Source organism: Eretmochelys imbricata, chromosome 4, assembly GCF_965152235.1.
Source record: "Eretmochelys imbricata isolate rEreImb1 chromosome 4, rEreImb1.hap1, whole genome shotgun sequence".
Lineage (NCBI taxonomy): Eukaryota > Metazoa > Chordata > Testudines > Cheloniidae > Eretmochelys > Eretmochelys imbricata.
The window spans coordinates 125887184-125908273 of NC_135575.1; the positions used below are offsets into that span (position 1 = coordinate 125887184).

General features: G+C 38.0%; 1 protein-coding gene across 3 annotated transcripts in view; it reads right to left on the minus strand.

The window, feature by feature from the left end:
- Positions 1-2363: 2363 nt before the first annotated feature.
- The window catches only part of FAM193A (family with sequence similarity 193 member A), a 108591-nt gene continuing 89864 nt past the window's right edge, over positions 2364-21090 (minus strand). For 2 of the 3 annotated variants that reach the window (XM_077815920.1, XM_077815918.1), the window contains 7 exons: positions 19424-19696; positions 18435-18717; positions 15982-16168; positions 14255-14485; positions 10850-11696; positions 5189-5270; positions 2364-3220 (listed from right to left, as the gene is read on the minus strand). In XM_077815920.1, coding sequence (XP_077672046.1) covers positions 3127-3220; positions 5189-5270; positions 10850-11696; positions 14255-14485; positions 15982-16168; positions 18435-18717; positions 19424-19696 — 1997 coding nt within the window. In that variant the 3' untranslated portion in view covers positions 2364-3126. The remainder of the gene's footprint in view (positions 3221-5188; positions 5271-10849; positions 11697-14254; positions 14486-15981; positions 16169-18434; positions 18718-19423; positions 19697-21090) is intronic. The other variant, XM_077815919.1, reaches the window with a different exon arrangement.

Genomic DNA, 21090 nt, shown 5'->3' on the forward strand with positions numbered 1-21090 from the left:
TTAGAACATCCACATTTAACCCTATTTGGATCTAGGGAGTAACGAAGGCCTGAACAATTCTGTACCCCTATGGTTTGGACTCCCCTGTTCATAACTCCTGTCTGCACTTGGGAAACGTTTCAAGAATTTCCCAACCTTGTTAATAAATTTACCATAATTGCTGTTAGCAGTGCTAAGAGCCATCATGTGGACAGGCCAAGAACGACAGGTTAGATCCATTCTGAGGAGGCTAGATGGCAGTGCTTAGAACAGCAGTGGCAGCTGGAAGCCTGTCTACATTATGGCTTTCAAAGCTGCTAATATTGGTAGCACTGAACTGGCATGAGCAACAGGGGGAAATTGTTTGAAAAACACCCCTAATACAGACAGAGTCTGACAGACAATGATGTAAGAAATACAGTTAAAAAAAAGAGAGCCTCCCCACAGCAGACTGGATGCAAAACTGCATTTTGCATGCACTGCAATTATGTTAGAAAACTTTTAAATTAGTTACATTTAGGTTAAAGAAAACAGACCTAAATATATTTATGTATCAAGCCAGAAAATTTGTATTTCTGAGCAAAGACAATGATGTTTCAGGCAATAATATTGTGTTTTACAAACCTTAATAATAATGCTCAGTGTTTAGATACCACTTTGCATCTTCACAGAACTTTTCAAACATTACCTAAATGAAGCCTTATTGTATGCTTGGAAAGTATTATCATACCCATTTTACAGACAGGGTAACAGACTGAGAGGTTAAGCGATTTGCCCAAGATCATAGAAAAAGTAACTATTAGAGCAAGGATTAGTACTGGGTTCCTGGATCCCAGCCCTGTCCACACCTCTGATTGTCCTTACTGAAACAATTATGAAGTGGGGGTAGGGTGGAGGAGCGACTTGCCTGTAAATTCTCATCAGACAGGAGCAATAGGTGATCCATTCAGACTTATTCTTCCATGCTTTCCATGGAGTGGCTGGAACTGAATAAGCTTTATCTGTATATTCTGGTCAGCTGTGAAGAACATTGAGCTACCAACTTCTAAGAATGAAAGTTACATATAACAATTCAAGTGTGGGGCAAGTCTTTTTGTTAAGTCTTATAAAATGAATATTTTCAAAACAGAGAAAAGGAAATCATGTTATATGAACAGCTTATTGAGTGCACCATGTTAAATACATGGGGAGGAAAGGTAATTTTTATTAAAACATTCTAAGTGTAGGAAGTGACTTACATGTATTTTAAATAGATTTTAGAAAACCCAACATTTGCCCTCTTAAAAGCACACCTATTGGCGGGGAAGAGGGAAGAGAAGAAAATTGCATAGTATTTGGAATCTTGAATATTACCTGTTCACATGATAGGATGCAGATATTCCATTTAACACTAATAGTTCACTGCTGAATAAATCATTCAAAACTTAAATTTCAAGTAGTTGTGATCCACAGTGCCACCCTGTGTTATACCTTGGTACTGAAGAGCTTAGATTTCACACTGATAGCCAATCTTTACAATGGTGGGTTGAAATCAATGGTATTCTTTAGTGCATTATATAGCACAAAGAGCTGATGAGGACAAGAATCCTTTCATTTTTACATAACTGGGTAAAATTTAGCCCAGTTTGGCACAGACCAAAAGCTGTTCCCATTTGACTGCTGTTTGAGTCTGATTTCAACTTTCCATGCATGGCCCATCAGTTATCCAAAATAACTGGCATTAATTAGTAGAATTGTTTGTAGAGTTAATAGAGAAACCAGGTACTGGGTGTGCATGAGGAGCGTCTTCATTTCAATAAAGCAGTCCCTCGAGGATAAGGTGAGATATAATGGCTGAGCAAGAGTGGAAAGCCTGTACTGTTTCTATCTGTGCTGTGTCTCATCTACAGACAAAGAGAAGATTTCAGTCTCTAGAGCTATCATGCCACAGCCACTTTCATAAGCACTAAATTTACGTAACAGTATCTTTAATCAAATCAGAACCTTGAGTTATTCCTTCAAGCTAGAAAAGGCATTGGTGACCTGTACTATTGTTATTTAACATTTGTATTGTGGTAGCATGGAAAGCATACCATGTACCGTATTTTCTACAGTGGTATTAAAGCTTTATGTAGTTTCTCTCCTCACATAATATCTATTGAAAGAGAGGTATCAGAGTGCTTATCAGAGTATAATCCATGGTATGAATTCCAGTATTCGCAAGAGTACACCATACTTACAGCAGATAGGGTGCATACTGCTATTGGATGGGTTCAATACAATTGTTCACAGACATTTTGAAGAGTCTAGAGCTTACTCACCAGTCCCTTTCTGTTCCTCCACTCCCTGTCCCCAAGCAGAAATAAGCAAGACACAAGCCTTCTGCCATACTAATGTATTCCATCTTTCAAAAAGAAAGACATGATTTTAATATTACTTAACAATATGTTAAAAAAGTAGCCAGTTAGGCTTCAGTGTTAATACAATTATACTCTCTATAACAGATTTGATAGTGTGAGTATTGTTCTTTTTTAAACGTTCTCATTCTGCAAGTATTCTTACACAAGCTGGCTACAAGTCAGGAAAAAATCAAAACACAAATAGCGTAACTTGTACACTCTTTAACAGTAGATTGTGAAAGAACTGAGGAAATGCTTGTCCCATGAGAGCCTCTTTTCCATGAAACCGTGTCAGGAGAGTTCTGGAGCAGATGAAAGCGCAACTGACTAGGTCCATTCCTTTGTCAGGAGTCAGAATGACAAAACATAGCTAGATGCAGAAGTGACAGGAGCCACTGCAGATGATGCAAAATAAGATTTTGGCCTCCACCCAAGCCTAGGAAGCAGGTTTAAAGTCTCTGAGGCCAAGGCAATCAGAAGGAGTTGGAAAAAAAGCTATTGTTCCAACTCCAACAGCATACAGCTACAATCAAGTAAGTCTCACTCACAGACTACAAGCACACAAGCTAACAAATTCAGGTAGAAAGTGGCAATTTCTCAGTCTGCAAGAACTATCAGGCCAAGGGGTTCAGTGCAGATCCACACAGCACTGGGGACAAGGCAAGGCAGCACTGGCTCAAGACCAGATAAGCTCTCAGCACAGCAGGACAGATAAGTGGAGTTGTCTTTCATTGATTCCTGCAGGGTTCCCTCCCCAAACTGTGTCATTTCAATGAGCAGCAAAGGTGGTTTTTTTCAAGCTAAAATTGGACCAGTTGATGGAAAGTCTCTGCCTTGTCTGCCTGGCAGAGTCCAAGCAGAATCTGTAAACAAAACAAGCAAATGATAAAGTGAAACCGTTACACTGTTTACCAGCAAAAAGGTACAAATATTAGTTTGCATTTAAATAGCATCTTTAATCCCAGTGGACCATAAAACACTGTAAAAATCACACACAGAGGAAACACTTCACCCACCACTGAAATGTAACTACCCCTGGTGTGGAATATACCAACCATTTTAACAGTCCGCAGTAACACTAACGTTTAAGAGATATAGTGAAGACTACTGCATTCAACAAAGAATAGGAAGTACTAAGGCAAAGAAAATGTTATTATCCAAACTGGAATCTGCCTAGACACTGAGCCAACACTTTTTTTTTTTTTGGTAAAAATAGAACACCCCCCCCCCCCCCCGCGGACAGACTAATTAATGAACTTAAGTTGTCAGTGCCTCTGCTTTACATATCATCTGTATTCAGGACACCATTACTCCTATACAGTGGTCCTCTCCTGACTGTAGTGAATCTGTACTTTTAAAAGCTATGTTTCAGACACAAATGAATGCCATGAGAAAGTATCCAGGAAGTGGCTGTAACTAGGACAAAGACAATAGTCCATTTGTCTGGATAAAAGTTCAAAACAAAAAAATATCTACCTAGTTTCATTGGACATATAGTTCATGAATAAGACAATGTTTCAAGAACAACTCAATAGAACAGGTAAGCACGTATTCTAACGATTGTTAACGTGTATTTGTGTCCTGTATCAAGGGCAAGCTATATTCTCTATTGAGTGTGATTGTGCAATTCTTAGCATCTGTGGTAGTTACATGTAAGCCTCAAGAGAACACACTCACAAAAAGTAGTATCTAGTTCCTCTTTGGTGTGCTAAATTGCTTTCACTAAAAGTACATCTACACTGCTATGGCTGTGATGCTGTACCACCATATTACAGAAGCTTCTTGCATTGATGGAAGGGCGTTTTCTGTTGATACCACCTCTCAGCAGTGGTAGGTAGGTCAACAGAAGACCTTTCTGTTGACCTGGTCAACCTACAGTGGGTATTAGGTCTACTTAACTACAGGGCTCAGGGCATGATGTAGCTAGGTTGACTGAAGTTTTAGGAGTAAATCAGGCCTAAGAATTAAAGTCCACGGAAGAGAGGGAACAGAGTGAGAGGGGCAAGGCAAAAGTTACCCTGCAAGTACTAAGCTTTTATTTAACCTGGAATGGAGGAGATTTAAAGGCAACTTGCTAGAGAAATTCCAAAATGTGGATAAAGTGATACTAACTACATTACAGAGGCAGTAAAAAGTACCAGTTACACAACTCCTAGTCAGCCTGTACCATTCATTGCTGTAGTACAATTCATTGCTAGAAATTGCTAAAGAGTACTGGCAAACTGTATAACAATATTTGTAACTGGATTTTCTATGAATTCTGACTGATTCAGGTAGTACTCTCCATTAGATCTATGAAGGAAACCTCTGAAACAATTTTTTTAAAAAATGATAGAAAATAAAGCCCATTAAATGTGTCTTCTTGGTGTAAGTAGACAACTTGCCAGAGTTCAGAAGAAATTGTACAAAGTGTTCAGATACCATGGTGATCAACAGTTTAAAAAACTAAACAGACAGCACTGAACAGATAGCTAAGTGCATTGTGGGAAAGTTTAGTCTTCCTCCAAAGTAATAAGTAATGTCAGTGATGGAGGTAGAAGAGCAGATGACATGGATAAATGTCTGTTCCAGTATGGCAAATACATATTATTGGCTCTTGTCCGGTTCTCCATATTCTGTGCTAAGGCCACATGACTATAATTTCTACCCATAAAGCTATAGCTTTGAAGCTCATTGTGTAACCAGATTGTGTCAGCAGTGACTGGTGATTTAAGACAGTCCTAGTAAAAGCACATGCTTTTATGCAAAAAGAGTTAATTATTTTCATTTTGGTCACATATCTTAAGCAACACAACAGGCGTACATGCAGGGTTGACAGCACTTTTATTTACCTTTTAAAATACTCCACTTCCCGTTCTGTCTCATCCATTTCTACACTGTCTAGGTCAATGTCTTTGGGCAGAAACACATCATCTGCAAAATGGAAAGATACATCAAACTAGTTTCAGTTGGCTGTTTTACTCTAGAAGAAAAACAAAATTTGGACAGACTGAAGTGAGGTCTCCGAGGACTGCTTGGCCTTTGTATACCTCTTTTGACTGAAGGCTTAAAAAACTAAACAATTTATTTCCAAAAGTAAAGACAAAGGAATCAGCAGCAGATTTACTCTTCATATTGATTACAAAACATTCCACAGGACTGGCCCATGCAAGAGAGAGTTCAGTTACAGAACAGACTGGAAAACTGAAGAGCTGCTCAGCCAGCAAGGGTTACTCGGAGTGAAAAATATACAATAATTGGCTGTCCTGAACTTGTTAGCCTCATCACCCTCTGATGAATCTAAACACCTGAGAGGCAATTTTTGCAAATACCTAATTCACGTTTGCATTTAAAAATACTTTTGGAGTTGGTTTTTTGCAGTACTGATAATACTGGCCCTGGGTCATAGTGTCTGGCCCTGTCCACAATGTAACCAGAATAATGATATAGCTATGATTGTGATCATCTGTGCTTTTACCATGATTAACATCCATACTTAAACATAGTCTGACCTCAGGACCTATTTAGGATATATAAAGAATAGTGCTGGCCCAGGATGGAATGCTTAAAAAAACCACAATTCATTACGGCTTTGTCTAGACTAGTTTTTGGTCAGGTTGTAACGCAAGTTAACGAACGTGATTTGAATGCTAATCTAAACATAAGAATGGCCATACTGGGTCAGACCAATGATCAATCTAGCTCAGTATCCTGTCTTCCAACAGTGGCTAATACCAGATGCTTCAAAGGGAATGAACAGAATACGGCAATTATCAAGTGATCCATCTCTGACATCCGATCCCAGCTTCTGGTCATCAGAGGCTTAGGGAACATGGGACTGCATCCTAACTAGCCTGTCTAATAGTCTTTGATGGACCTATCCTCCATGAACGTATCTAATTCCTTTTTTGAACCCAGTTATACTTTTGGCCTTCACATCATCCCCCAGCAATGAGTTCCACAGGTGTTGTGTGATGAAGTACTTCCTTTTGTTTGTTTTAAACCTGCTGCCTATTAATTTCAATCAGGTGACCCCTGGTTCTTGTATTATGCGAAGTGGTAAATAACACTTCCTTATCCACTTTCTCTACACCATTCATCATTTTATAGACCTCTATCATAGCCCCCTTTAGTTGTTTCTTTTCCAAGCTGAACAGTCCCAATCTTTTTAATATCTTCTCATATGGAAGCTGTTCTGTACCCTTAATCATTTTTTGCTGCCCTTCCCTGTATCTTTTCCATTTCTAATGTATCTTTTTTTTGAGATGGGACAACCAGAACTGCACAAAGCATTCAAGGTGTTGGATTACCATGGATTTATACAGCAGTATTATGTTAGTTACCATCTTATTATCTATCCCACTCCACAATCATTTATTCCTGGTCATGGTTCAGTTTACACTCTGCTGAAGCATGATCTGGAACGAGTGCTTATGGAACACATAGTGTAGCACTAAAACTATATTAGTTAACTCCAGTTAATCGGCAATCAATTAACTTTGGAACAACATGACCAAGAACTCCCAGTCTAAACAAAGCCCATGAGTAATTGGAGATTCATAGTGCTGAAACGGATGGCTGAATCCAGAATAAGAGCACATCAGGGTATCGCTTCTGAATACTTGTAATAATATTAAAGGATGCCTCATTTGTTCTGCACTAGTCCAGGTTCTTCAAAGAATAATTACAGAATAAAATTACTGCTTTGTAAAACAGGGCCCATGTCTGATTACTTTTTCTGAAAGTGATTTTACATTTAAAAAGGAAGTAGTACTTGATCTAAGGAGAAAAACAACAGAAATAGCTAATACGATGCAGAGGCTGCCCTCCCCTTCCTGTCCCTTCCCACCCAGGGTACAGACTAGAGCTGCACAAAATTTTTCAGATGAATACTTCACCTCCCCCGCCCCCCCCAGAAACCACACTGCTGTTTTGGTCAACTGAAAACTATTTCCTGAATTTAGCCTAATTAGCATTATGAATGTGCACGTGTGCCATTTAGCCCAGTGCTTAAGGCATATGGGAAACCCAGGTTTGAATACACAAATGGAGCAGACACTTCAACTCAGATCTCCCAGCTGAGCATACTAACTATAGCTATTCTAGAGTGGGTTCCCCACAATCTCTCCTGCTGAAGCAGTTTCTCTTTGTATAGATATTTAAATATTCACTGGGCCTTAGAGAGAGAATAACTCTACAGCCTAATGAGTAAGATATTCAACAGGGAGAAAGGATATATGAATTCAAATTGTTCCTCTGAATCAGCCAGAGAGAAGATTCGTCAGGACAAAAACATGTTTCATTTCTTATACAACCATGCTACGGCATATGCTTTCTCTGAACATGATTTAGAGGGCATTAAAAGAATTTGGTCCAGTCTATCCTGCCAGATTTAATTGTATCTTAACCATAATTGGAGACGACTGTTGTTGACTATAAAGTTGTTTCTACAGGAATTGGGCGTATACAATGGCTTTATTTTACAATTTAATTTTGCTTTTCTAAAAAGTCTCTCTCCATGTAATCTAAGTAAATATGCTAAAAACTAACAGCAGCAGCAGCCTTTACAGTCTTCTTGTTAGCATAGATCCTTGTGCTGTACCTTCCAAGACAACTGGCCGTCAAAAGGACTGAGAAGAATGCTCTCTCATCCTCCTCCTTCTAATCCCACCTTAAAACTCTGTCGTGATGCCTACAAAATCTTGGTGTACTGTCATTGGAGGTTTTTAAGAACAGGTTAAACACACACCTGCCAGGGATGGCCGAAGCATATTTGGTCCTGCCTCAGTGCAGGGGCCTGGACTACGCAGCCTCTCGAGGTCCCCTCCAGCCCTACATTTTGATAATTCTATGATAATCAGCGGGTGCTCTGAGCTACTGAATAGTAAATCTGTAAACTGTATTTGGAACAACATGTGGTCACCAAGCAAGAGTTCACTAATTGTAATATTCCACATGCTCCCAATTCAGGCCTTAAAATGGAGATGAGATGAAATTAGGAAGGGTGAAAAGATAATTTCAACTTAAAAGGTGAATTTTAAAATGGAGATAATTGGAAGAAGGATAGGCAAGCTCCATTGTCGTAGAAAGCGAATATGAAAATCAGTAGACAAACTTGAGGGAAGAAGCTAGTGCTGCTTCCAGTGAGGGATCCCTTCTCATTTAACAAAGCATCATTTTATTGTAGGATAATGTAATAGTTCCCTCTTATGATGAAACGACGCAGAATGAGAGTACAGGGGAGATGCTATGTCTTTACAGGGCTGTCTGGTTCACAGAAGGGTAAACTTCGAAGGCTAGAGATTTAGTTACATGTTAAATTACATGAAACTCTTCTCTACAGATGCTACTGGGTTTGGCACTCTGGAGGATCCTGGGCACCTAAGGGCTTTCATGGTCAGCTTACTCCAGTCTCTCCCTTTTTACAGCAACTTTTGAAGCTGCTACAAAAATGTGCAAAATTAAAGTGTCCCTGTTTTAAATCTACTTTGAACAAGCCTGTGTTTGTATAAAAACTAACAGGAGAATCCCATGCATCTGAAGAAGTGGGTTTTTTACCCATGACAGCTTATGTCCAAATAAATCGGTTAGTCTTTAAGGTGCCACCAGATTTCTCATTGTTTTTGTGGGTACAGACTAACACAGCTACCCCTCTGATACTTTCCTTATTTATTATTTGTATGATCACAGCACCAGGACCTGGATCCGGACCCCACTGTGCTCAATTAGGCAGCATGAAGATTTGAATCCATGTCTCCTACCTCCCAGGGCAGAGCCTTTATCACGAGGCTACAGAGTCACAGTCACTCTGTCTTTGGCCAAATAAATACTTAAGTAAACAAACTAGGAACTAGGAGGAAGAAGAGAGGTGCCATGGTCTATGATTCTCCTCTGCATATTGAGAAGGATAGTATGCACAGGAGAGTGGGAAATAAAGGAGTTAGGGTAGTGAGGCCAATGTGAAGAAAAAACAAAACCCAACAAACTACAACTAGATGTGCAGGGAAGGGTCAAGGAATGGGAAGAATTTGAGAGAGATCTGAAGTAGTTTCATTCAATCCCAGCATAAAACCACTGAAAACAAACCTGGGCTCCCCATCCAGCACTCATGACCACCATGCATTTGTTCTGTGCTCTGGTAATGAAACTTACAATAATTCAGTTTTGTAAAAGTGCTGGAACATAGCCCACACCACCCTCCAAGGTTCTCAATTCTAAATCTGCAGAATACTAAAGGGAGCTGCAGGGATGAAATACAAAATACTAAAATTAAGTGCCATTATGCCACAGAGGCTTCGTTCAAGCACTGCTATCACACAGCTATTTGGTGATTTATGGAAAATTAGTTGATATTCTCAGTCCAAGTCCAAGTAGACAAGTGTCCATATCACTAAATTCGTAGTCTCATCAAAGGCTGAATAGACACATTCTGAACTATGCTAGCACGTGGAGGTGGTATTCAGGGTAGCATGTTGGCAGGGCACTGTGGAGAAGCCTGGACTGCACCTGCTCATGATATGCCTGTTCTGAGGTGAGAAAGGGAAATTAAAGTGACCTGGTTAATCTGTGCATTTTCAGAAGTGCTAAAATCACTTTATGAAAAGAATTCTACATCTTTCCACCTTGTGTGAGAAATATAGAGACATGCCTTACTATTAATAACTTCTTAGCATGGAAAAATGCATAAAATAAATGTATGAAGCAATTCTTATCTGATGTGTGTTATTTGGATGGCAAACTTTCACATTCAATTATGTTACTTCACAGTATATTTACTCATTGTGAATGCATAGTGAAACTGTTTGTAGTGGAATAAAATGAAATACTGAATTTGCTTTGTAATCACCTTTCCTGTACAGAGAAGATGTTCTATGGAGAATGATTTTAGTTAAAAACAATCTATATATGTATAACTCTTCACTGTCTGCAAAATCCTGTGCTCTTTGATTTACCATGTGATATGAGAGTGACGCGTTTTAGACTCTATATTCCTACTGATTCAATCCTACTATCACAATAGAGATTAATTTTAAAAACATGCTTTGAAAACTAGTTAAAGAGTTTCTCCAAGATGGGTTTTGTCATCAAAATATCGAGTAATTATATTTCAAGTCTGTCACTTCATATAGGCCTTATGAAAGAGATGCTACCTGTATCTTATTGTTTAGCTGACTCAAAGTGTATGGAAAGGATACAAAACACTACTAGTTGTAATGTTCTCTTACATGTTTTTCCATACTTATTAATATTCCATACTGGTTAGCTATTTGCATCTCTATTATTAATACTGAACATCAGATTAAACATCAATGCTAAGAGCACAGAAAAATAGCAGAATTAACTAAAAATGTCATTTTAGTGATTGACTCAACAGATGAAGGAGATCTGATTCTCCTCTCACACATGTTTAACATCAGTGAGTTACTCCCAATTTACACTGATATGGGTGATTGGAGAGCTGTCCCAAAATTTTGAAACTAATCTATATGAAAAATTCTTAGTTATGCACTTACCTATGGAATTGTTGACTTTGTCTCCCTTCTTCTTCTTGTTTTTCTTGTTCTTGCCTTTTGGCTGAGGAGATTCTGCGAGTATCAGTTTATTGTTTTGTTGCTGCTCACTTGGAGAAGGGGATTCACTCACTACAGGTGTTTTCTCTTCCTTTACGTGATTCAGCTGCTTTTTGTTATTATTACTGCTTGTTTTTTTCTCCTCTTTTTTCGGCTCTGCAAGCTGTGGGAGCTCTGCTTCTTTCACTTTGGATTCTATTTGGTTTCTGGTCTTAGATTGAATCTCTGTTGCTTTGGGGGATTCAGCAGGCTTTTTCACTTGTTCAGCACAGGGTTTGTTTATTTGCTTTAGTTTTTGTTTACTATTACCTTCTTTATGATGATGCATTATATCAAAGAGAAAAGACAGGGGCTCATGCTGTTTCACATTCATCTCTTTCTGGAAAAGCAACTTTGAGTCTCTAGTGTTTGTGGGATCAGATAGTTCACAGATCATCTCAGGAATTGGCCTCTGTTCCACATGATTTACATGCCTAGACAGTGAACTAGATGAGGTTTCTACCTTTTCTGATTGCTCAAGTATGCCATTCTGAATGTCTTCTGGTGTTTTTGGGATTGATTCCTTCACTGCCTGGCAGTCTCGAGTAAGCATTTCCATCTTCTCACAGTCTTTACTTGTTCTGTCTTTTTTCTTTTTCTTTACAGCCTGTAACTGCTGAAGTTCTTGAAGTCGTTGCAGCTCCTGTTTTAGTCTTTCTTCCTCCTCCTCTTCCCGCCGTCTCTGCTCTTCAATCAACTGATGATGCTCCCTCTCTTTGGCTTCTGCTTCAAGACGAGCCTTTTCTTCTAGCTACAAAAGCAGCAGTTTATTAAATAAAGGATGACAAAGATTCTAAGAACTAGACATTTGGGAAAAGATCTTCATCTCAATAGCTAATTCCTAAACATTCCATGTTACAAGGATGTGTTAAGGTATTTTAGAAGTCACAGTATGAAACATAAATGTACCCCTCAAGAATAGTATTAGAATGGGTAAGCAATTTAAAACGAACACACTTAGCAGCTACCTACAGATATTGTCCATGAAGCTATAGCACATTTTCCATTTACAATAACTTTTATTGTGCTCAATAGAAAGCAGGAAAAAAGCATTTTTCAGCTCATTTTTGTAACACTAAAGAGGCAATATTTAACTGAGTGCACAACTGTATATCCTTCAGAATATTATCACAAGCAAGAATAGGTCGCTGGGGTGGATAAAGGCTGGGTGTTCATATATAGTAATAATAGGTGTAAATATGATACAAGAAACATGACAGTGTTATTCCTGACCACAAACAGGCCCTTATTCTGAAAATCCAATGAATGCACCCAGATAAAGGTATTAGGCATATAACTAAAGTTGATCACACCCTTTTTTCAGTATTGTTTTTATAATATTAAAAGTCTAGTATTCTACTGAACATTTGACAAATTGATAGGAAAATATGCTCTTCATTGGAAAATTCCACAGTAGTTTAAATTTTAACAACCACCAGTAAAAATAATGTTATCCAGTAACACTATATGAGAATCACAGTCCTTTTTACTTGTACATTATGAAACAAATTAACACTAAAGTTGTAAAAAATAAAAGGACAGTCATTCATTATTAATTTTTAAAAATGGTTTACTTGATTACTAATTCACAATGGGTTTTCCCAGTTATAACTGAAAATAATCAAGGTTTTATTGTGCTAAGTTTGCTTACCCCTCTTAATTAAATTACGAGCAGTAGCTTCTTGCGCAATGCCATTTGCTAGTTGACAGCCAGATCCTGCAAAAATTTTGTGACTTTTTGGAAGCGCTTATATGTGACCCATTCCTTTTAAGAGATTAGCAAGTTTTGGGGGGGTGGGGGAGGGTTCTTAAAAAAAAAATCCTATAAAATCTTCTGATTCTTTTCTTCTGAGTACACAGCACTGTATTTGCATAATTTGTGTTTTTAAAATGAATTAATGGACAATGTTAAAAACAAGCAGTTTAAAGAAAAACTACTTGTTAACTTTGGGACTTACGAAAAAAATAGTTTTCAGAGTAGCAGCCACGTTAGTCTGTATCTGCAAAAAGAAAACGAGTATTTGTGGTACCTCAGAGACTAACAAATTTATCTGAGCATAAGCTTTCGTGAACATCCGATGAAGTGAGCTGTAGCTCACGAAAGCTTATGCTCAAATAAATTGGTTAGTCTCTAAGGTGCCACAAGTATTCCTTTTCTTTTTGTGAAAAAGAGAGTCTGTTTTTCATTAGTATGGCCTATGTTAAAACACAACTTTGGCTCCCCAACGAAATATCCCAAACTACAAAAATCCAAATGTGTAAAGTAAAGTATCACCTAAAATGTGGAATACTTAGGGAGCTTATAAAATTTATTTTCCAGATTTCAAACACACACAGTAACTTAAGCCTTATTTTGAACCTTTTCCTGTATATCCTGAAGTTGGTGTGTGAAGATATCAGCTCAACAAAAGACAAAAATTTAACTATTTTCCTGCATCCCCTCACAACCAAATCGTCACAATTTTTGAAGGACATAATTCCATATATTTCCTCTTTTTTTGCCAACTGACATTTGAAAGCTAGTTAAGTTCAGACGTCATACTGCAACTTGCCATTTCTCCCTGACCCAATATTTATTTAGTTGATGAATTAGTTGGGGTTGGTCCTGCTTTGAGCAGAGGGTTGGACTAGATGACCTCCTGAGGTCTCTTCCAACCCTGATATTCTATGATTCTATGAATATTTACCCTCCAGCCAACCAGGGAGACCATGGCTCTTCACTCAACCTGTCTTTTATTTCACTTAGACCACAGTAGAGACCAAATAACTTACAAATCTTGACTCTCCTCCACATCAGCACAGACATACTGCTCCTATGCTACATGGTTGAAGGAACATTTTTAATGGAGCTGACTGATGTCCTGGTGAAGAATGCTAGATTTTGACATCCACCCATTATTACTGTGTCACTTTGGGTAACCACCCTGGAGTGCATTAAAGATCCTGAAATTCTGACACTAAGAAATACCCCCTTTGATGATGTGCAGTTCGAATATGTAATTTACTTGCCAGAAAAAAAAAAAAAAAAAAAAAGGCTATGATATACTGGTAAATCCTCTGAGAGCAAAAAATCTCAGGTAGCTTTCAAAACAGCACCATGAATATACTCACCAGACTAAACCAGCTGTGTTATATACCTGTATGCTACAGAGTACATCAATGCCAGTTTAAAATCAGTAATGCACATTCAATCAGTAGTGTGCCATTTAAAATGATGCCTATGGAAAATTTCACACAAATACCTAGACACACAATGCCTTTATAAATTCAAGTTAGATAATTTGTGACAAATATGGGTCTGTTTCTTACCTTTCTTTGCTTATGTCTCGCTCGCTTGGCTGCCCGAGAGCTGCTTACTGGTTTGGTCTCAGAGCTGTTTATGAATTGTAGCAAGTCTTCCACTTTTCGATGGTCAACTACACTCTCTCTTTCAGAAATCTGGTCTGGTTTCTTCGGCTGCTCCTCTTTCCTCTTTGTCAAACGTAAGCGAAGTTTTTCCCTCATTTCTGCATAATTTCTACTGGTTGGTGCAGCTGGTGGCTAATGGCCATAAGAGAAAAAAAATGGCTTGAAAGTTTCACAGTGCTGCTTAGAATTTTGCAATATGAAGTTTCAGATAGTGCATAAAAAATACCGACCCCCAATGCCAGTTGTGTGCACATGCAATACGTATGCAACAGACAACAGTATCACAACAGATTTTTGGCTGTCTCATTAGCCAGAGCTGTTTATTTTCATCTTGCAGGTGGGTGGGGAGGTAGAGGGAGACCAAATGCCAGCAGAGGAGTTTCCAGTGGTAGGTCAGGACTTAGTTATGGTTGTTGACAGTTTATCAAATGTAAGTTGAAAAAGGAGTAAGTCTTTGCTGCCACTGTTTTCCACGTAAATATTTAGTGGCAGGGAAAAAAAATAAGCCACCACGACTTTCATGCAGTTGTTTGTTTGACTTTGGGCTAAAACTGTAGCCCAATCCAGTCAGCTAGGTTGGTTGTCACTTTGAATTGTCTTTACTGCTATACAATGTAGGTAGTATTGGCTGATTTTATTTTAATCCCCATAAGCACAGTTTTTACCCCAAAATGGGAAAAGCGCCAGAGACTCCATGAAGTCTACTAGGTGCTTTATTATTACAGATTTTACATGGAAGATCATTAGCTACTATGATAATGGATGGCTGTGTAAAACCCTAAAATAGATTGCCACATTAAAAGTATCTATTTCAATTTATAAAAACTGCAATTAAACAGAACTTTTAAAATGTTCATATTTGCTGCTTATGCAAGGAGTATGCACTTAAGTCTTCAGATTCCCATTGACTTAAACAGGCTTGAGTCAAATCCTCAGCACTGAAGAAAAGCAGACAAAAGGAGAGATCCCATAGCCAATTAATAAGTATTAAAGCTTTGTTATGACTACAAAACACCTTTTAAGTTGGTCAAGTCACTGTTTCAGTGTACTTTTCTTATTAGTGAATTATTTTTCAGAATTGTAAGTATATTTGTAATACTAAGAATTAGGAAACTTTTTAAATTTAATTTAAAAACACGGGGTTTTAAGCTTTGCTCATACTAGATACACAAATTTCCCAGTTTACATTTTATTTTCTACTCTTATATTGATCTCTCTAGCTCCATCCCTTTCTATTATTTCTCTGTTCTTAGTGTACCACAAAGGTGGCTGGAGTACAATCACCCTATTTCACAAATATAACAGAGGTTAAATAATTTGCCTAAGATCACACAGTGCTGGAAATCTAGCTGTGAAATAGTTTTATTGTCACTAGCTTATTTTTAGTGCTTCTTAGAAAAGGCTTTAGAATGCATTTTCTATCTACAAAATTCCTATCTTTGCAGTAAGCTTATTATAAGATACCGGATTAAAATTTACAGTTAAAAATGAAAAAAGGAATTTACAGTCACTTATTTTTACTATTTCTGCCACTAAACAGTTACAGCCAATTAGATAACATAACAAGCAACAGATGATGGCACACTTGAAAACAGTTACTCTTATTAAAATAATTAAACAAAACTTACACCTCCATGACCGAAGAACTCACAGTAGCAACAGTCACAGTATTTTCCTTCTTTCTGATTTGTGGATGTTGAGGTACTAGAGCTATGCTCCGAACAGCTGTCTTCATCTTGGCTCTCCTCTCCATCATACTGTTGATGATCATACGTATTACTGTTCTCACAGCGATGGCCCTCACAGTCAGGGTCACTGTATTAAAGAAAACAGAGGGTTTATTACAATATAACAAAAAAGAAACATATTATATGTATATATAGAGAGATATGTATGTGAATCAGAAGCAGCAGTTCTCAAACTGTGGGACGTGCATCACCTCAAAACCTATTCTAGCAGTCTGCAGAACTGTATGTTCAAAACCAAGCAATGAGACTAGGGTATTTTAAAGGGAAGATGGCTCCATGAAATGCTCATGAAGCGGTCCACTGAATGAGTAAACGGGAGAATCACTGTTTAGAGAAATCCATCCTGGTCTAAAAGGTATACTTGTATTCATAATCTGGGAACCAGTTATTTTCATTTGTTAAAACAAAGTGATTTACAAACTGTGATCTATGGATCACTGGTGGTCAGTAGAGCTGGTTGGTCACACAGTATTTGCTCTCCTCCTTGTTTCCCCCCTTGCTTCTACAGATGTCCAAACTCTTTACTACAAACAAGACTCTCAAGATCATCTGAAAACAAGGAGCAGACAGTGATCCAACTAGTCCAGTATCAGGTGCCTCAGAGGAAGGTGTAAAGTTCTGCAGGAGGCAGTTATAAAATAGTTTAGCCCAGGGAAAGTTTATTCACCAAGAAACACAGGTTGATTTATATCCTTACATATTTAAAATAACCTTCATGCTTATATCTTTGCACATGCACGTAATCCATGTAAGTGCCCAATCCTTTTTGATTTCTGCTAAGCTATTGTCTCCAAAGATAGCAAAAGTCAGTCCCAAAGGTAATCATGCATAGTGTGAAAAAAGTACTTATAATTAATGTCTCATTATGAGAAACTGTAAAATGTAGTGCATGTTCTACATGTTCTATGTTTGTTTATTTATCTCTTCACAAGGTGAACAGTGCCAGTCTTTTCACTATCTCTTCATACTGAATTTTTTCCCATGTCTCTCCCCATTCTCTTCACCTGTCTCTGAACCCCCTCTACTTGAACTATATCCTTTTTAGACATGATAACGGAACTGAACAAAGTTTTTCCAGCGAGGATGTACAATTGATTCACATAACAGCATGATATTTTCTGTCTTTTTCTCCATCCCATTTCCTACACATCCTAATATTATTCGCATTGCAGCAGCACCTAGTGGTGCTAACAGAAATTTGGGTTCTATTGCACTAGACTAGGTAACCTACGCTCAAAGAAACGTTTCTCTTTTTATTGCAAAGAATCATTTTTATATTTCAATAATTTCCTCTAGTTCAAACAGCAGTAATACAAAGCTAGCCAGATGTTACAAAGCTAACTTTTTGAAAAGTAATTCAAGTGGATAGCTATCACTCTGCTTGGTTCTCAAGATCCCGCATCATAACTACGGCTGTGGCCTCCCATCTCCTCCATAGCAACCATCACCACAGTACTACAAGTCAGAGTACTCAGAAGAATGAGTCAGCTGCTTTGCCTTTAGGACATTCCTGCTCTTCAGACACTAGAGAATCAGTGTCACTATGAAATCACTCTGCCATAACGTCCTGTACACAATTCATCCAATGCTTTCAAAGACCTTTAAAATTTTAAGTATCACAAAAAAGGTTAGTTATTACATTCATTTTACAAATGGGGAACTGATACTCAGAGAAGTTGCAAGCACAGTTATGGTCAAAACACTGTTTAAATATGGTAGCTTTCTCATGAAGTATGCTCCTTGTATGGTTTCCAAGTCAAGTCTTTAAACCATGATTTGAGGACTTCAATAGCTCAGACATAGGTGAGAGGTTTATTGCAGGAGCGGGTAGGTAAGATTCGGTGGCTTGCATTGTGCAGGAGGTCAGACTAGATGATCATAATGGTCCCTTCTGACCTTAATATCTATGAATCTATGAAGTCTGCTGACTAAACTAACAAAAAGTATGTTGTCACTTGAATGATGAATGAACCAGAAAGCACAGTTTGACTTTTCCATCCCATTTTAGCGCACACAGTGAGAAAACATGTCTTTTTACTTATAAGCTGAACAAGTGTGATTCTGCATGTGACAAAAAAAATGCAACCCCAGAAACACCATGGCCACACTTTCCTGAGAGTAACACCACACTTGATGTGACTTGTGCAAAGTCACACGGCTAGTGAGTGGCAAACCAGGGAACAGAACTCAGGTGTCCTGCTCATCTATCAAATGGACAAGACTCCCTCTCACGTTATAATGGTGTACAAAGTGGTGCTGCAAGAGTGAACATTTATTTTGCATGTTTGTTACTATTTTTAATGCCAATTTAAGTATGAACAAAGTAAACTCACCTGCAGACACTTGGTGGCGCACTTACGGAGCTGTTTGTGGTTGAAGTTGGGGGTGCAACTGTGGAGGGACAAAGACCTGAATGTGGATCCACAAATCCAGGGGCTGTTGCAGCAGTTTTGGGGAAAGATGGAGCAGCAAGATTTGGGATATGGGGTGTAGCGGCTGGAGACAGTGCAGCAGGAGAGAGTGAAGGAAGGGATGCTAAACTAGTAGGGCTATTTCGTGGTGCAACTGGTGCAGAATGTCTATGGTCCTCTTTATTGATATTGTGGAAGACTTCTCCTAAATTTGGAAAAAAAAAAGAAAAAGAAAAAAAAAAGAAAAGGTTAATTTCCTTCAAAAAATGAAGTAACAAATCTCCACTAGCTTGAACCAGCTATTCTTGACTTCTAGCTCTTTAAAAATCAGCAAAAAGAAAAGGAGTACTTGTGGCACCTTAGCGGCTAACAAATTTATCTGAGCATAAGCTTTCGTGAGCTACAGCTCACTTCACTGGATGCATGCAGTGGAAAATACACCTCCACAGTATGCATCCGATGAAGTGAGCTGTAGCTCACGAAAGCTTATGCTCAGATAAATTTGTTAGTCTCTCAGGTGCCACAAGTACTTCTTTTCTTTTTGTGGATACAGACTAACATGGCTGCTACTCCAAAACCTTTAAAAATAAGGTAACTGATCTTTTTAGTCACAAACTGAGCAATTAAGATATTCAAGCATATTTAAAGAATATATTTTTAAAATGTATTTTCCCTTTTTACACACCAACATTTTGGCCAAACCAACCCTAACCCAAAAGGACTTAATCAAGAGTCCTAAAATTAAGAGAGTACAGAAAAAATATAGTTCCAGAGTAATAGCTCAGTTTTGAGTAAAAGAAGCTGTTTAAACCATTTAAATACATAATATGAATAATAATACCTTAAAACCTTTGTGGCTCATTAATTTAGCAACTGACTTCAAGTTACTTCGCATGCATTACAGTTCTTACCTATTGATGAAGGTCTCTTAGATGATACTTTAAACTGGTTGCTGCTTGACTGCACTGTAGTAGCTGTGCAAGAGACAGAAGAAGTGGCAGAAGAGGTTGCCATGACAACTTTATTAGCTTCCATAAAGGCATCCTGGAAATTGTACAGACATTTCTTCTTTGCAGCATTTTTTTTGTCTTTGCTATCTGTAACTGCTGTTGCTTCACTGCTAGATGTAGTAGGAAGTGCTTCAGGTCTTATTTCTGAGAGCGCTGGTGCTAATAGATCACTCCCTTCAAGTGAAACATACAGAAATTAAGACTTCTAGAATTACAAGAATTGTGTTCATGGCACTTGGCCAGATTTAAGCATGTTCTAATTTGCTGAACTCTGATGTTTACTTCTATATCTAGCTATGTATGTTATTACTGGCCTGGTAGGACTACTGAAGTAAATATGTTCTCACTGAATGTTAGTCTATGTAAGTGTAACTAAATTTAAATTCTCAGGCCAATTTGTCATATAAACTAAAATTTGAAAAGTGTTCTTAAAGATCAGTAGAGGTAATAAGCAGCATACTGCATTACTGTACATATCTGTTCAACCTTTTAATTTTTTAAGTGAATTTACACTTGTGAAATGTGTAAGATTGACAGCTCTGGAGTCTAATGCCCAGTTTAGCCATATAACACAACAGGCACTGACAGCATACCACCTCAATCAGAGTGAGAAGAAAATGTAGCCTTAATGCTTACTTAGTTATTGGCGACTCCAAGTGCCAGTTTGTGCTGGTGTTTTTTGGGGTGTGACTTTCCATAACGGAGATTACTCTCACTTGTTTTCCACTAGTGACCTGGATGGAGTATTTTGTTAGTTTTTTAATGCTACTATAGTAGCTGGGTACAAATTAGAAACAGGCCAGACAAGAGACAATCAGAACAAAAAGCAAAATAAAGTCTCAGAACAAGACAGTTTTTCAGTGAGTCATGTTTTACGACAGAAAGAAATCTTGCAAAAAAATGCAATATTTGTAATGAAAACAAGAGAAGTAAGGTACATGTATACTGTACTATTTTAGTATACTATAAGGTACTATTTTACTGGTTGAGTTTCCGCTGTTCTCTCTCCCCTTAACAGTATTTTAGATTTCAAGAATGTTGCTGCAAAGCAGCACAGACTTTTCGGTATCCAAATGCCAATTAGAATTCCCTCAGACTTACTAGTTTAATGAAGCAAGACATACTGAACTCACATGAAACATACCTATACACATTCAAATTTGGACAAGCCCCTAAATACCTGATCCTATAGTGGCAACTGATCTATAAATTGTTCCTTTGTATGATAAGTCAAATAAATTCAAAGATCCAAGGAAGTAATTCTACAACATAATGTAACAAGAAAATATTCTGAAGCTTGTTTTGCATCTAAGTCATCCACTCTGGGTTCTTCTAGCTTTTCTCCCATCACAGTGACAAGAGGAAGGAATCTGTGGCAGTTGTGGTGGCGTTAGTCTAGCAGTGCTCCTATAATTTTATGAAACAAGATCAAGATCTTGTGACAGGAGACTCAGGATTTTTTACTTCTTATCCCTTCCTTATAAGTATCTCTCTAAACCCACATCTTTCTGTAGCTGCACGAATCTGAAGATACAAGCATCTCTATAAATCTCTCTCTATACCAGAGG